At 36.7% G+C, this 18184-nt stretch overlaps 1 protein-coding gene across 8 annotated transcripts in view; it reads right to left on the reverse strand.

Moving 5' to 3' along the window:
* YAP1 (Yes1 associated transcriptional regulator) overlaps positions 1-18184 on the reverse strand; it is an 86843-nt gene that overhangs the window by 9141 nt on the left and 59518 nt on the right. For 2 of the 8 annotated variants that reach the window (XM_069014882.1, XM_069014864.1), the window contains 2 exons: positions 6482-6675; positions 4950-4997 (listed from right to left, as the gene is read on the reverse strand). In XM_069014882.1, the coding sequence (XP_068870983.1) occupies positions 4950-4997; positions 6482-6675 (242 nt within the window). The remainder of the gene's footprint in view (positions 1-4949; positions 4998-6481; positions 6676-18184) is intronic. The other 6 variants (XM_069014887.1, XM_069014869.1, XM_069014896.1 and 3 more) reach the window with 3 other exon arrangements.

Below are 18184 nucleotides of genomic sequence, written 5' to 3' on the forward strand. Positions count from 1 at the left end.
GTTACCTTTGTATTTTTCTAAATCCTCAGAGCGTAGGAGAGGTTGAAGTTTCATCAATACATGAACTTAAATAGTAGGGTAAAAATAAATGTAGCTCAAGACACTACCCAGCTAAAACCAAAAAAATCCCATTTCACTAAAGACCCACTAAAAAGAGATGTATTAAACCAGGAGAGAGAACTGTATATTGCCCATTCTTTGGCAGGTACTATGTAGTGAAACTGGTATTTTTAAAATTAGTACTACTTTTATCCTTGTTTCAACAACATTGCTAAGAAATGCAAAACTGCAACTATTTTTAACTACTTGCAAGTAGCATTACTGCTACTTTTTCAGGAGTCAGAAGCACTTTCCCCTTAAAAGAATGTTATTACTCATCTAAGTAATAAATTTATGTCATTCTGGGAGTCTGAAAGAGAAAGGAATTACCAAAAAAGACGAGCTATTGAAAAACAAATACAGGGCAATTTTTAATCATTCTGCAAGATAAGCTAAGTTTCCTGAAGGCCTAAAGAGTGTGTTAAGACTATTTTTCCTAAGAGGTGTATATAATGGAAGCTGAAGTTGTGTTGCTTGAAGAATGGTCTTTTCATTTCTCCTTCCTTATAAACCTGTTTTGCAATAAAAAAAGTTGTGTGTTTGCTATACTTAAAAAAATGTATGGGAGTGTCCAAGCCTCTCCCAGCTCCAAACAGAGCAATGTGAACTCTAGGCTTTTAATTCATGTTTTAAAATATATCCTTCATTAGAAGTATTTGAAGTCTGGAGGCAAAAATAAAACTATGACAAAATCCTGGTTTAGATTTCTATGAATTGATCTCATCACATTTTTAAAGTATGTTAAACTTGTTTTAAGTATCTCTGGGAAAAGAAAAGCTTAGTATTCCTATTGTTAGCACAAAAGCTGAATTTTGGTTGTTACATAGAGACCAACATTATCTGTCATCTTCTTAAATAATTTAAAAAATAGTATCAACACTGTGTAATTTATCTGGCTGACTTCATCCACATTTTTTTTTCATAATTGCATACAGATTAAGTTTTACATGAAGTTAGTTACAGGTAATTCACACCATGTCCAAATTAACTTTATAAAACTACCCTTTTTAGAGCATTTTTATCTTTATAGGCTTTTGAGGAAAGGCAGATGACTTGTGCAACTCACATTCTTACTGTATTAAACCTATGATATGCTACTCAATTTGACTTGATATATCCTGATAATTTGTTTTGTAAATTTATTTAAAAGTGCCAATTGTAACATTTCTGCCACCAACCAGTGCTCGACTTTCAAATGATCTGGCTTTCCTGGGATAGGAGAGAAGTCTTAGGGGAAAGAGAAGACCACAACACTTATGTAGACTTACAGCACCAGTTGCTTCTTCAGATTAAGTGTTTGCACTCTTGTGAGGGCCACAAAGTTACAGCACATGTACAAAAGAAAGAGGGAAGACACGTGGACAGATGAACACAAAGGAACTCAGCTATGAGGAGTTAAGGCAATTTGTGAAGACTAAGGGGAACATGTACCATTCACTGCTTCAGTCATGACAACCAGCACAGCCAGTGAATGCAGTTCTCATTTACTACATAGACTTTTAAACAAGGTATTTATCCATAAAGAGCTACATACATGAGCAAGCAATACAATTACTTTGTTGATCTGTAAAGCTTAGAAACAAGCTAGAAACAAGCAGCAGATACAGAATGAGCAAGCATATACAGAGGAACTTGTCTCATAAATGTGTAGTATGCTGATCTTACTAGCAAATACTCTAATATTAGCAGCCAATAAATAAGAAATCTTCCATTCTTAGCACAAGAAAGTAGTCTGCACAACATCCAAGAATAATGCCATCAGTACCTCGACATTATTTGCCTCTATTTCTTTCCACAGCACACTGTAAGGGAAGAAATCTGTTACTTAACATCTGTTCAATTTTGTGACACATACAAAACTCGACTGACATCTGCTCTACGTGAGAAATTCTTGACAACCAAATGCTAACTGCAGGAAAATGGAAGGAGAGCTAGTGGGGATGGAGTGAAAGTCAAGTAATTCAAACTCTTAACTAAGACAGACAGGCATCTTTAAGGTTTCACAAATAACTGATGATGATGAGTACAAGTAACTGAACAGATGCTCGGTGTTTTCAAATTTCCTGGATGTATCAACAGTTCTTGCTTATACCCAGTAAGTCTGAAAGCTGGAATTTTTGCTACAGGTACCTTTGACATCTTTAGAATTACATTAAAATATATACTCATTCAAACAAGAAGAGTCTCTTACAGTGCTTGCTATAAAAATTGAAGTTGAGCAATTATTTCCTCTTTCCAGAAGGTGCTAAGGCTTCCATACATAACACCTGGAGCGTTAGTGTCACTACAGGATACTACAGTAGCAGGGCAGAGAGACAAAAACCTGGCAGGGACACTATGGTTACTCAGTACCAAAAAAACCTGACTGTAGATGTCAATACAACCATGGTGCTGTATCCAGGCTACATAGCGAAAAATGTCAAGAAGGATGAGGATGTTGGGCTAGATGACTTCTATCAGTCCCTTCTAACCTAGTGATTGCTTGACATGAAAAGCTCAGAGATCCAGTTAAAAGTTAAGGAACATTTCTCAGATGTTTTTAAGCCACCTAAACCAGAGACTTCATTAGAGGCAAGCTTCAAGAACACCAGTGTTACATAATTTCTTTACAAACGAAAGACCTTGGCAATCCCTCTCTAAAACAGACTTAGCCTTCCCAGAATTAAGAGAACTGAACATATGAAGATTTAATTTTTAGTATTCCTTAAAAGAACATCTAACATTTAATAAGAGAAGCTATTACTTTGCAACCAAGCACAACCTTATCATCAGGAACGAAGATAATTTCTCCAAACTTCCTTAATTTTATTCAAAAAGAAAGACAGACCTGTCAGAAAGAAAAAGTTGAACAAAGAAATTTTTATTTTCTATACGTTTTTCAGATTCAGTAGGTCAACTGTGACCTGATCAGACGTACAGATTGGGACTTCAATAACAGCATCATCAGAGAAGACAGACTACATTTGCCTCTACAGTACAAGGCCTCAAGAAGCATTTAGAGAACCAGAACCCAGAAGCAGTTCTCTGAGCACTTTCTTCCACCTGTGGCTGCTCATTACATTACTGAGGTGACATGAAAACACAAAAAATACATTTAGATAGTACAACACTAATAATCTAATATTATAGAACTTTAAAGGTGACATGGTTGCCCACTCTTCTACCCAACAGATCACTCAAACACAGCTTGACTCATTAGCAAGTGCGGACTAATAAAATTGATCTCAGGCAGGAGGTATGGTAGGAAGCAAGTTTAAATATAAATGGAATCCTGATTTTTGTATGAATCCTTTCATCAGTTCCCATCCCAAATAAAGCAGAGTGACCACTACATATACATTTAATGAATTATCAATACAGTCTCCTTGAGTTTTCACAATTTTTTAGGATTTAAAGCCATAATTTCAAGAAGTTCCAAAAACCTCATCTGACAGTTAAGTATGAAACTGATAACAAACTTCTCCATTTCCTGTATCTTTTTGAATTGGCAACAGGAAGAAGTTAGTGGAAGAGTGAACAATGGTATGGCAGGGCTTTAGGCATAGAAGAAAACACAGAATACACTTTTGGCATTCAGTAAGGAAAACATCCCTTATGAACAACCTAATTATGCCAGAAGATAAGGTGTTTTCAACTGGTGTGGAGGAATCCTCCTTTATTTATTCTCTTGTATACCCACAATTCTTGAGGACTTTTTTTTTCTCTTCCAGAATAGGATCAAATATTGATTGATAAGATCATTATGTGGCTAATGCTTTGTAAATGAATCAAGTGACTACATCTCAGTTAAAATGCTTCTGTTTAAGAGCTGCTCTGGTATTCCCAAACAAGAAAGTATTTTTTCCAGGGTGTCAGCACTAAGGTCTGAGGTTCCTATTTCTCAGAACTAGTAACATACAAAGTTTGTGGTACTCTTCAGAATGCAACAGTACACCAGTACTCATGGCTTCGAAACAGAGGATACTTTCTTTTATTCTGTTTTTCTTGCCTAGTGCATACAGAGGTTTTTCTTAAAAAACAAAGTACAGTACAAGCCTATATAAATATTGTACTAAGAACCGGTAGATTAAAACAGTTAGCAATAGTAAACATGAAGTTCTCTGAATATATCCATAAATCCACCCTTCCAGAGATTCATTCTATATTCAACTTCTTTAGAGACTGAAAGAAGATCACATTAAGCTGCTTATTTTGCTTCACATTTTGAACAATTTTATTTTGGTCTGAGCTTGAAAGGCTTTTCATAATTGTTGTTTCCTATACAGAAAATGTATCTGTGCAAGAGCCAGTTAAATGTCAAAACGGAAAAACTACATACTATATCTGCATAGCAATTATTTTGTTAGTCTATTAAGTAATTCTGTTACACTATGCATGCTTAAAAATCATAACTATTTCAAGTGACTTAATTAACTGATAACATTTATCCTTCTTTAAGATCATACCTGCTTAAACAAACTGATAAGAACATTTATACGAACAGTACTTAAAAGTCAGCAACTACTACCTTAGATAGTTTGCTTTAAATAAACATCTTGATGACATCAGGACTGGAACAGCAGTATCCTCAAGAATGCTAAACAAGAACGTTGTTTTCAATGTAAAAAAATGTGCAATGAATTCCTCGTTTGCTCTTAGATATTGATACAAAGTTGTGGCAATGCAGCACTCCTAAAAACAGTGTTAGGGCCATGACCAGAAAAGTAGTTCAAAAAAGTGCATGGCAGAGCTTGGTTTTTGGCTTGGTTTTTTCTTTTTTAGAATGCTTTCATGTAGCAAAAAGTTCCCTGCTAGCCTAATTTAATGCTTTCATTTTTCTAATTATGCTGAAACATCAGTTAAGAGCCTACCTGATGTTTTGGAGAATTTGCTGTGCTGGGATTGATATTCCGCAATGCCTAAGAGTAAAAATAAGACGGATAAAAATTACTTTAGCTGCATGGTTTACCTATGCAGGCTGTCTTATAAATACCATCTTCTAGTATCAAGCCCCCGAGACAGGCCAGATGAGACAGGATAAGGGAGTTAAGAAACTGTGAAAATCATGACACAGTGAAACAAAACTCACAGATTTACCAAGGATGCATATTTGATAGATAAGCTTAATGACTAAGGAGAACAACACGAAGAGAACTGGTTGTAACCTGGTCCAAAGTTAGTCAGGTTCTCAATGACAACTGAGGCAAGAAGACAATTAGAAGGCCTACCTAGAAGCATGCTAGCACAGGGTAAAATATCTGTTTGTGGATTAATTGCAAAGCAGGAACAGCAGAAGCCCAGGTGCTTAAGCGGAGAGAAAGTCCTGATGCCACCTTTGCAATGTATTCTTACCTAGAGTGCTATAAAAAGTAATGGCTGTAAAGATGACCCATCTTACACCAAGAGATGCTGAAGATTCCTACAAAACAGTCCTTGACTACAAAGGGGATAACGGGAGTCAGATTCCAGGACAGAATACTGCAGGTGATGAAGAAAGAGAAAAGCTGTCTTTGAGGACATTAGGGTATTATCCTCTTCTGATACAAGGCCCATCACCCAAAGTGAAAAGGGAAAGATTTTAGAAGGTTTTCCTCAAAGGAAAGATTAGTGCTTTTTCTGGCAGCATCAAAGACCCAAAGAAATATCCTAAGTATCTAGCACAGATGGTAGTAACTCTTAAAACATTCAGATTGAACAATCGAAGCAGAAGGCTTAGAGTCAAAAGGAGATCAAGCCCGAATGCCAATCCAGAGATTGCAAAGTCCAGTCCTACACTTCCATATTTGCTACAGCCATATCCATATAGTAGAAAATACTGAAAGGCATAATAACTTGCAGCCTTATTATGAAATTCTTCAGCATAAGAAAACCACAGGTTCAAAATGCAGCGCAAGTTATTCAGTTGTTCCATGCTCACTCCACTGTTGACACAGGTAAGATTTTGGCAAAAAGGCATCTCCTTAATGTATCTTATATAAACCTTAAAAATACTTCAAAATCCTACAGACTGCAAACAGGTTCTAAAACTGAAGACTTTCCTCCACTTAAAAGGGAGAACTAAAATAGCTGTGGCAGATAACTTTTTGCTTGACTTGGAACTCAGCGAATATGAAATCTATTCTCCGGAGGAATATTCAATCACATCAGCAGTCCATGCTGTCATCCTTATAGTTTATGAAGCCTGCTCTTTAAGAGCTTTGTTAGAGGAAGGAAAGCAAAATCCTTCAGTCTAAAAAATCAGATACTTTCACCACCAAGCTGATACCAGTAAGAGAACGAATTCAGATCTTTTTAGATCTCAAAGCTTTTTGTACAGTCACTGGTCTTTAAGACTCACTGAAACAGCAACTTAGAAAAATCAAAATGTAACATACGAAAGAAATAGTGGAAGTAGGTGTCTAACCTGTGGCCTCACCTGCCGAAGCAGTTCTTGATGCTTCAGTCTCAGCCTTTCTTTCTCCATCTGTAGCTGCTGAAGTCTCATCTGTTGCTGCTGATTGGAGCTACTCCCACCCATCACACCACCCTGGGGACTCTGAGGAGCCAGAGGAGGTGGCTGTTTAACTGGAGCACTTTGGCTGATTCGCTGATTCATGGCTAAGGAACCAAAACAATAAACATTTAATAATTAAATTCAAACAAACACATGCAAGGAAAGTATTATCCATAAAAGGTATACATTAAAAAAATTACAAAATTACAAGGCATGACAGTACAAAACATGCAGTTACACTGATGTTTAGAGTGTGAAATGTATGCTCACATGTGAGCAATCGATGTGTGTAAAATTAAGGCAACAGTCTCATGTTTAAGGTCACATACATGCTCTAAAAGCTTCCAAAAAGAGTTAAATGTGCTAACTGGTGAAAAATTCAAAAGCAGTAGTAAAATATTTCAAGTTGAATTAGAAGGATCTCTCTTTTTTCTAATAAACTATTCTCACTTCAGACACAAATAGTAAATAACTTGTTTTATTCATGTGAAATCTTAGATTCATTGAACTTGAGAACACACAGAATGACAAAATGGATCATCTCACTTATATGGAAAACCATTAAAGGTTACCCACTGTGGTGCAAGGTCATGCAACGAGCATTCACATCCTCATCACATCAAGATTTTAGTGTTAGAGACTTAATTTGGAGCTTCTTGACAGGCAAAATTAAGAGCTGGTACAGAAGTGGCAGATAAATTATACAGCCATAAATACTAACGTCAACATAGGAAACATTTTGCTAGTGCTTCATTTTCTTTTACCCCTCAGAACTATGCAATGCAATTTTCCCAGGGAGTGGAGAAGAAAAGATGTCACCTTGTACGCATAATGCACAATGAGAACCCATCTTCCCTTCCCACATAAAAGCAAGGCCTAAAGCAATTTTATTTTGTAAAATAATACACAACTGGGATGCATCTACTTGACAGGCCTGATTTCTCCCTCACATGAGACCAATATGGTTAAAGTCAACAGAGGCACTAGAGCTCCCAGAGTGAAACAGAGGGTGGGAAATACTGACTGTATTGCAAGGCACTGTTTTCAGGGGCTTTCAGTTCGGAATTAGCTCTCCATCGTGTTGTCTGTAACAGACTGAATCTGTTAACATTCACAGTATTCTGCAGAATGCAATTGCTGAAGCAGTGATGGGAGAATGGTAGGGATTTTTTTTTCCTGGGAATGAGGATTATGGTTTACAGAAACTAAGAGGAAAAAAAAAAAAGGAGAGAGCTTCTTTTAGGATGACAGGGTGATCTGAGGCAAAAAAACCCCATCTGTAGGATTAGTTTAAATCAATGTTTTTATCATATAGAGGACTCCTGGAATACTAATATTTCTAACTACCATAACAAAGGAGAATTCTCTCATAAAAAAATTTGTATCATCTTTTCACTGGAAAGCCCCTCAGTCTCCACTGTCTTTTGAGTGTTCAATTTAAGGTACAGTAGTGCTGTTCTTCTGTTCCAAAAAAGCCTACAAATATTTATCATATAATACTAAACCAGTTAGAGACCCAGCTCTGCAGTCTAGCCTTTCAACTAATCCACTGGTCCAGCACAGACTCAACAGTCTAATGGGCAGAAGGGTCACATTTTCATGAGTCCAGTCAACATAAAATGCCGTCAAACAGCTTAAAGTGATTTGAAACAGTATTTTATTACTTGTGAGAGATTCCTAATAAGACAGAACTTCCTGTAAAGGTAAGTGAACCCGTGAAATAGGAATAGAAACTGGATCCCAGTATCAAGCAGAACCAACAGAGTGAATGCCTAGGGCTGCAGTTCAGCTCCAATCCACAAGTCTCATCCTGGCCCAAAATGAAAAAAAAAAAAAAATAGTGGGAAAATGACATTCCTGTGGATCAAAGCCTAAAATCAAGCAGTTGATGTTATGAGATATCCAGCACCACTTCACCATCAGAACTGAACTTCAGTAAGGAAGGTGGCCAGAGTGAGCCAATTAACCAACTTTGCCACAAGAGCTGTGGTCTCTGGGCCAGTGACAGGACGATTGGCCCCAAGACACTAGAAAATGTTAAGCAAAAATTCTAATAGCATCAACAACAGTCCTGTAAGGATGTGGGGAGTGAACATTTAACTACAAGCACCAGGAGCTCCACTGAGCAATATCTACTGGAAGCCTGACTACCTACATTTACCAAAGCTGAAGCAAAGTTGAAGCTTGAGAAAACAATGCAAAAAGCAAAGCAGCCCATGTAGCAGTTTCATACAAGCTAGACATGACACTGCTGGAGTAGGGAATAGATCTCCCCCTTTCTCTCTCTTCAGATCTGGAACGAGGACCATGCCTTTTGCTTTATATATCTTACCCTCTCCTCTTTCACCTTAAAAGCAGAAATGAAGGGTTAGTAGGGGACAACAGAAAACAGCCTTCTCCTGCTTTTCGTTAATTCTGCAACCCTATCCGAAGTCTGTACTACCCCTCAGAAGTTCCAGGATTCAAACCCCACTATTAAACAAGATGGAAGGTCAATTACAGGGTAAAGTCAAGAGGGAGAAAAATTAGAAAATTACAATCACCTGAAATGAGCACATTTAAGTTAAAAGCAAAGTAGCTTGTAAAATTTAAGTACCCAAAGCTGGAAAATGTCAATTTTCTTTTGGTTAAAAAAGCTGCGTTTATAGTCTAGTCCCAAATTATATATATAATCATGGTTTCAGAGTCCTACCTCAGTGCGGTTCACAGCCAAGTCATGTTACAGATAACCTCATAAAAATTTAACAGCGTCTAACCTTAGTTAAACACTTCAGTACAGTATCACTAACATTCCTTCAACATGTTAAGAATTTGTTTTTCCTCCATGCACCATACAAGTATCTCTTTTCCACAAATAGGTAGCTTTGTACTTCTTGCTCATGCCACTTTCTGCTCCTCTTATTTTATATACACGTATCCTTCTGACAGCTGCCTGTATTATTCCTGTTCTCTCCGACCACTGTTGGCTCCATTCTTCTCATCTACTGACTTTGCAATTTTAACTTTAAGAAAGAAATCATGTTTCTCTGATGTTTTTCATTTATTCCCTCATCCTAGATCCCCAAAATGTCTTCTAATGTCCATTTTGAAAGTATTATTTCTACCTAAAAGCATATCTAAACCAGGAATATCATATGATACTGAGACTTTGGTGTATACTTAAAATTCATCAATAAATATTACGGGATAATTTAATGAGATGGTTTGGTAACTATTTGGAAACTGAATTTAAAATTCCAGTTTCTAAATTATTATTATTATTCACACATCCATTGAAAGGATCTTTCTGAACATTTTAAGATTTCAAGAATGAAAGTGCAAAAGACTTCAAATTGGTAAGATTTTAAACTGTCCTCAGAACAGATCATAGGGATGTTTTTATACAAGCAAACTATTTTTAACCATGAAATTAAACTAAAAGTTAGGATATTAGAAGAAGATGCTGCTAACTGAATTTTACTGACTTAACATATCCAAGTAAAGAACGAGTGAAAAAACCACAACAGTAGTATCAATGATTTTCACACACCTTGGTGATTACACAAGTGTGCTATCTCTTCAAGAGAAACTGAAAGAAGAATGTAATTATCTATAATTTCCAACACAATATTAAATGAAAAGAGGGGGGAAACACATCTTGTTTCAAGAGACAGGAAAAAACAGAGGGCTTTAAAGCCCCTTTGGGGTTGAGGATTTTTTGCTTGCTTATTTTGTGGGTGGTTTTTTTTTCTTTTTACATTCCAATTCTCCATTACTTACCAGAAATCTGCACTCCAAAGAATATGCTTATCAATGTGATCTCAGATAGCAGATTTTATTTTTTCCACAGCTCGTGCATTTGTAGTGATCCTGACATGCACAGCTCTAAGTACTTTGAATTCAAAGGCAAAGAGCTTCATTTTATCTGTTAGCTAGGACTTACCAGTTTTCTAACGCATCCTGTTCCTTACCTTCCATGGCAATGGAAAGCATTTAAATAAGGGGCTCTGCACCCACACAGCAGAGGCTGCAAAGACCTCACAGGCAGAGCAGGAACAAACAAGTCTTTGTTTCTAGAAGAGGGGGATTTGAGGGAGGAGGAGGGGCAGATAAGTTAAAAAACATGGGCAACTTCAGACAATAAAAAGATCTTGTCCTAAAGCATGGCTTCACGATCTGCAGGATACAGTCAATTGCAATTGCTGCAATAAGTTTTTGAGAAGAGAAAATTACTGGTCTTCAAATGCTACACATTAAATGTTCTACTGTCAACAGCAGAAATGTCTCTTCTGTACTGTACCAGACAATAGCTGACAATTCCTGAAAAAAGTTTAGACTGCTGTCTACATACATGAAAAAAACCAAACAGCCAAAACCCAAAAAACAAAACCAAGAGAGAGAAACAATTACCAGGCATTGGCGCTAGAGAGAAAAGGCCAACACATTGTTAACAATTCAAACAAAAAAGGATAATTTCTCTCCCAAGATCCTCTGTCAGTTGAAAATCCTAAGTCCCAGGGCAGTGACAGTTTGCAGCAACACAGCACCTCTCTCCTATGCAGAATTACATGCAGAGATTGCACCCTTAATGATTAGCAGACACAGTGGAATGTTTGATGTTTTTTCTTTCCTACTTATAATTTCACCCTTCAAAGCTAAATTTAATTTTAATCTGCAAATTTGAAGACATTTTTTAGTTGAATAAACAACAACAAAAAAGCTCAGGATGTGAGCATACTATAGCTGACTGTCCTTGCTAATAAGAATCAATGTTTTCATTGGGGGAACTAAAAAAAAAAAGAACTTGTCCCCTTCAGCTTCATTTTGAAACTAGACAGCTATTGTGCATCATTTTTGGCTATAGTCAGGTTTTTACCTGGTGCTAGTTTGCACCACTACAACAAGGGCAAAAATCCTCTTTGATTACGTTTAAAAGAGCTGTGAAGAAAAAAAAAAATATCAGCAGGATTTGAAAGAGTCTTGGAAGTAATAAAAACATGTTCCAAGGGGCTTTTTAAGAAAGGCTTGGTACAGCAATTCATTGTTTAATCAGGATATAAGTCATGTATCTGGATTGTATTCTTTATAATGTATTGCTATATTACTCTAAGGAAATCCCAGTTGCAGTTTCATAATGCCACTGTTATAAAATAACCTAAAAATTAGTACAATAAACTATTCCATTGCTTTCAGTCTCTGATTAATCTGACAATCCTGGATCTTAGAGTATGGGAGAAACCTCAAAGAGACTGTTCCCTGGGCTCATTTTGCTGCTTTAAGTGTACAAACAAATCTTAGTGTCTTAGCCAGGCAAAAAGAAATATTCACATATCCTGAGCTGAACTTTTGGTTAAAGCAAGATATATCCAATGAAAATACTATTACAGAAACATGCCCAAACTACAGACTGGTTACACTGCACTTATCAACTAGTTTCATTCAAATTAAATTAGTATTTCCCTTTTTGTTTTACTACCAGTATTGCACCTGCTGATTAAAACAATATAAATTAAGTTTCTTTTTCTTTGATAAATCTGCCATTGTTTTTGAAGTCTTTCTGTATTGTAAAATGTAGATGTGCAATAGCCGGACTGACTTTGAGCACCATTAAGACTCTACAGCATGTACAGACAGACTCCTGAATCGCTGGTAACTAAACCAGAGTAAAATGCTGTGTCAGTTCTTTTCCCCCCATAGCAGTGAACAGCAGTATTTATAAAGCACTTTCACTCAATGTATGCCAGTTTCAGAAGAACTAAAATATTCTGGCCAGCCAGAAAAGCAAATATAAATGATATTCAGCAGTAAAGTAAGTTAAGTAAGTAGCTTTTAGGAACTTCTGCTCAGTGCACACATATAAAACAAAACTCTTTAAATAAGGGGCTCTTACTAAAACTCTCTTTGAATTCTATCTTTTCCACTTTTTAAAAAGAAATCAGTTTTAATTTTGGAAATCTAAACAAGTTTTAAATTACTTGACTTACAGAATGCAACCGACACCGTAAGTATTAGTACTACAGAACTATGTAAGACACTGCATTGGACAGATTATGAGACGAAACCTGAACTAATGTTATTTAAATTTCAATTCTATGTATGAAACACTGATGACTACAGTAGGTGCAGGGATCTGAGCTCACCAAGGCCCCATACGTCTGTCCACTGAATCTCTGGCAACAGGTATTTAATAAAAGCTAGTCCACATTTTAGACCAAAGTTTAATCAGTGAAGTAGATCTACATAAGGCTATTAGCTGTGAACAGTTTCACTGTTTAATCACCACATAATACTTCCTGGGCTAACTAAGCCAGAAGACAAACTTGTTTACAATTTCTTATAAAATAATGTGAAAACTTCTTAAATGCAGGGTTCCTTTAATTTATTTGAGTGGAACAAACCTTGTACATATGTATCTGCATATCTTCACCTTTTTTTAATCTCTGTCATAAGACCATTAGAAATGATTAAACAGAAATTACAAAATCCAGTAAAAACTACTGAAAAAAAATCAACAGTATACTGTCAAGAAACATTTCTATGTATAAGAAACTGCAATCATGTTTCAACACGACTGAATTCAAAGACAAAAAAACCAGTTGCATCTTTGAATTTAGAACATATATGATTAGATAGAGAGTATATAATTATTGTGTATACATATATTTAGATTACAGATAATGAATCATGTTCAAAATGATCCACCTTCAACTTTTAACATAGTATGCTCATTAAGAGAGAAGTGCAAACTTCTGTATTAGAAGGATAGGTGGAAAAAATGTCCCTTTTAGGAGTGCAGTTTCCTTTCACTATCACAGCTGCTTAGCACAACACTGCAAGCATGCATTATTTTTACTGACACTCAGACATGATTAGCAATAAATCTCCTTTCTCAAAGGATTCAATTACTCTGAAAACAAAACAAACCCCAAAACAGGTATAAACTTACATAAACCTACTGTTCTGATAAATTCTTAAGAAAAGTGTGGGTTTCTCTCTCTTCAAGTCTAGAAATATTCTACCTAAAGTAGATAACTGCATCCTGACACAATACTTGTGGACAGATTTAGAGATTTCTTCGGTGACCTCTGTTCAGTTAAGAGGTATAAATACATCCTGCTTTCAAACAAACCAAGACTTCACTTTCTGATATAATCATGCGCAACAAATAATTATTTATCGTCATTACCATAAGGCAGCATCTGCGTTTTACAAAGGGATGCTTACCACTGAAATTTCATCTGCCTCTGCAGATTCACAGCAGGCTTTGACAGAAGTCACTGTTTCACTGAAAAATGGTGCTGCTTCATCTGTACACATCTCTGACACACATACCAAAATACAGAAGTCTTTACCCCATCCTAAGAGATCTCCTGAAACTGTTCTTCTGGAAAAACAGAGACAGGGAAGTGAAAAATCTAATACCACTAGACCTTTTTAGATGAGTCAAATCCTCTTTTGTTTTACAGAGTATGCAAAAGGATATGCCACTGCATTTGCAGATCAAAACCACTTGTGGCTCATGCTCTGCTTTTTGTGCAAAAACCTGAAGGCAGATCTGGATCTTAAGAAGTCTAAAATACTACTATGACCAGACACAAGGTCTGGGCCTTTTTTTTTTTTTTTTTTTTTTTGACTAGACAAAGACCAAAACCCAGGTTTGCAATCCAGAGTTCCAGTTCTATCTTGTCCAAAAATCTGCATCTTGAAGGGCTCCTACAAACTAGTTTGAAGGAACATATATTAAACAAAGTGCTAGACAGGTAAGGGATGAGAAAGCAACACTGTGGAATAACTCCTTTTAATTTCCGATACTTAAAAATTACCAGATGCTCTGAAGCTTAAGCTTTTAGTTGAATTTCAAGCTTGCTGTGTGTTTGCTTGCTTTCTGTTTAAATAGAAATTAAAAATGCATGTTTCAATGAAATGTACGTTTTGCTTCAGTGTTTCTGAACAAGCTCTTTTCCCTTTTTCAAAGGTGTAATGTTTTTAGACTACAAAAAATAGGAAGCAGAAAATCCTGGTGTGCATTCTCTATAATCATACTGTCATCATCAGTTTTATTTCATTTCCTAATTATGTAGTCAAGCAGCTACTGTACACAGAGCCCCTATGGCACTTTCCATAATGATATTAAACACTGTCTTGCTCATCCCTCATCCAAAATTCCCCCTCATCCAAAATTCATGCAGAACTTCAAAGAACATTAATATAATCTCTAAGTGGGAGTGATAAAGTTGTGGAAGTGATTTCAACCTGAGGTCACATATTTTGCTTCATACCCCGTATCGCAGCTCCAAGAATTGGAAGAACAGAAGCAAAGAGACTGGGAGTATGCAACACTGGTATGACCACTAGTTACAAGCCTTTAAAACCCACGTCTAGAATAAAATAACGAGGAAACTGAAACAATATCTTGTTTTACTCCAATCCCTACAGACACTTGTGTGACTACTCTGCTAGAGTACTAAGGTCTCCACACCAAACTTAACCCAGCAGAGACACAGAAATCAACTGCCAGTTTCCAGTATTTTCCCACTTCATCTTTGAATTTAACATACTAAGCATCCTCAAAGGGCAAATGATTTAAGGCTGCATTTCAAAACCAAGTACTATCATTGGCAAACTCAAGAGTTAAAACCCCTTTAATAGTGTTTAATACAAAAGCCAATTCTTGGAAACTTATAGCAAAAAAGCTGAACGATTTCAAACTGCAACTGGTACTAGGAAATTTAATTTTATAGAAAAAGCAGATGTTCTTCTACCTCACCAACTCCAGCCACTCAGAATGCATAGCTGACCTGCTTCCTTATCCAGATGTTCTTTGACTATCAAGAAAATGCATTATCTTATCTTAAAGGCTTAAAAATCCAGTAGAATCTGTGAAGAATGACCAATGAACAATAGCAGAAAAGACAAAATGGGCCAAAAGACAAGCTCCACCTGACAGTCCAATTCCTTTAAGGACAAAAAACCCTCCTAAAAAAAAAAAAAAAACACAGCAATTTGAAGCCCCTTACTATGAGGCCTGCAAAGGCACTGAGAAGGTAGGACAGCATGTTTTTACCAGATGCTCCACTAGACAAGAATCCTGCTGCCACAGGCCTAAGGACCAACCCCCTCCCATCCCCACTCCTTTGATCCCATGTCATCTTTTATGTCTGCCTGTGCTTGGCATAAGAAGACCCTCCTTTCATACTTAGTTCTTTCCTAGATATTAAAGTTTGTGAATTGCCCGAACACAAAACTGTTTTAAAGTTGTATTTGCAGACTTGGAGGATGAAGGTCTGAGTCACAGGGCTTCACTGACGCTTAAGTGGTGTAGCCAAAAACCTCAAACCCATTTCAAAGATGTTTGACTTGAGTCTTGGAACAAAGTTCTCATCTTCAACTTGGAGCACTCAGGTTTTAGACCCAGCCTAACCCCCAGCTGGCTATTCTGACAGAGGCTCTTTTCTGATGCATTATTTCTAAAAGTCTGCTCCAAGAAAGAATATATGCTAACTACATTCTTTTATTTTCTGTTTAAAAGCTTGAATGCTCCACCAAGATGCCCCTTACCAAGTCAGTCCATCTAAAATAATTTTTTCAAACTGATTCTCCTTTCCCTCTCTCTGTTCTAGCCACAATAATGGGAAATTCCAAGCACAATTTAAAAAAGAGCTATATCCACACCTACTAGACAAAATAAAGATGAATGCAAAGCTTCCATCTGATGAGGAACATACAGAGACATAAAGATGGGAATTCAGAAGCAATAAGGGCAAAGACTCTTCATACCTTCTGCTTCTGAATACTGGAACAGAGTATGTTTGCACATACCATTCAATAGCTTTGTTTTCTTCAATGGTTCTTAAGATTGGTGGAAGTGGCAGAGAGAGAAATTAATTCCTCCTTCATTTTCAATCACCATTAGCATTACTGTAACAACCAAAACCTTCAACAAGACAAAGATGAATTCATCCTGCTTCTGGAAGTATTAGCAGTCAAAAATACTGAAAACCAAACCCTTATATTAAAAACAGTGAGAGATCCTCAGGGGCAAAAATGCCAACAGAAGTTTCAACCTATATTAAGCACAGAAAGGTAAACTTCTGAGTCATTCACATGCTATTTAGGGTCACAGCACATATTTGTGGAGGATCTCCACATGATAAATAAATGCAAAGCTCAGTAATTTAACTCTGTCAAACAGATTTTTTTTTCTTCCTGACTGGAGTGACTTAAGGAGGTCACAAGTAAGAAACCAACAGGACTAGGATTTTGTATTTTCTTGGCTCAAATGATAAAAACATAAACCACAATACGATGTGTACAACTTAGGTTTTCAAGTAAAACTCCTTCAAGCTCAACAGCAGCTAGCAGCTTGTCTCTATTTGCTGTCACTCTAGATCAGAAGAGCTCACATGCTTTTTTTTCCTTTCCTGCCCCTTTCAGTTACACTTGAGCTCTTTGACTGAAAAGGTCTGGAACAGATTAAAAGTCCGACCACAAAATAAAGAGCCTTGGCATGTACTCAAGCCTGTCTGGGATACACATACACAGTGGGCCCAAAAAGGGAAGCTATGCAGCAAGAAACCCTTAATCTGTCTTTTGGACATTTCTAACTTCTTTCAGTTTAACTGCACAGCCTTAACATTTGATGGAGTTTCAGTATGCACAAGACAAGTATCTTTTGCCCTTACAGTTAGACCACTCTATTTACAGCAATACAAAATAGTTGTGAAAAGCAAGATTCATCCACTCAAGACCTCTGTCCATTAAAGCATTTTACACACCCCTTTTCAATTCCAGCTCGTCATCGGAAACTATAAAGTCATGCAAGTAAAGAAAAACAGATACCCTGCAAGATTACCTGAGTAAACATAATTGCAAAAGGCAACACTGATTTTCAAAATTACTGCTTCCTTTTCAGCCTTATTCACATACTAAGTAATTGTGAAGTTGCAAATTACCCACACACTCCTCCTGCAACATGCAAACAGGTCTATAGCTCTAGCTGGTGTTAAAGCCAGCATGGACATTTGCCAAAGCTGACACCCCACCTTTGGGTTCAAGTTGCATAGTGGTTCAACTTGTCTACGAACTGGTGAGCAGTTTATAAACAAAGTGTGACAATCTGGTGTTCTCCGTAAGAGTGAACGGATGTTGTAAGTAAGCACTCAAGCCTACAAACCAAAAATGCAAAATTTCTAACAGACGTTTCAGAAAACAAAACAGAACAGTGACTGTTGAGTTTTGCAGCTCTGTATTTATATGGCATTCATGGAGTTAATGCCTCTCCCAAAAGGGGCCCACAGTTGTTGTTAGGTCAACCCCTGTAAAGCTTCAAAGGTTTTGCATCCCCTCAGCCTGACCTACTCAGTGATCTGCACACTGTTTTCATTTAGCTGCATTGAGTCCAAAAGTAAAGCCTGAAAACCACAATGATCTCTTCTTTTTTTTTTTTTTACTCCTACTGTTTTTCCATGGCTCTGGAAAAATAACTAAAATCCAAAGGAGTTGAAAATAGTAAGTTATTGGGAAAACAAATCAAGGGCAAGTTAATACAGCTAATAAGGCTGACACACACAGGTCATGGCTTCACAAAAAACCAGAAATTGTAATGCCATATTAAATACATCACTTGGACAAGCT

Source organism: Aphelocoma coerulescens, chromosome 1 (genome assembly GCF_041296385.1).
Source record: "Aphelocoma coerulescens isolate FSJ_1873_10779 chromosome 1, UR_Acoe_1.0, whole genome shotgun sequence".
In the NCBI taxonomy this organism is placed as follows: domain Eukaryota; kingdom Metazoa; phylum Chordata; class Aves; order Passeriformes; family Corvidae; genus Aphelocoma; species Aphelocoma coerulescens.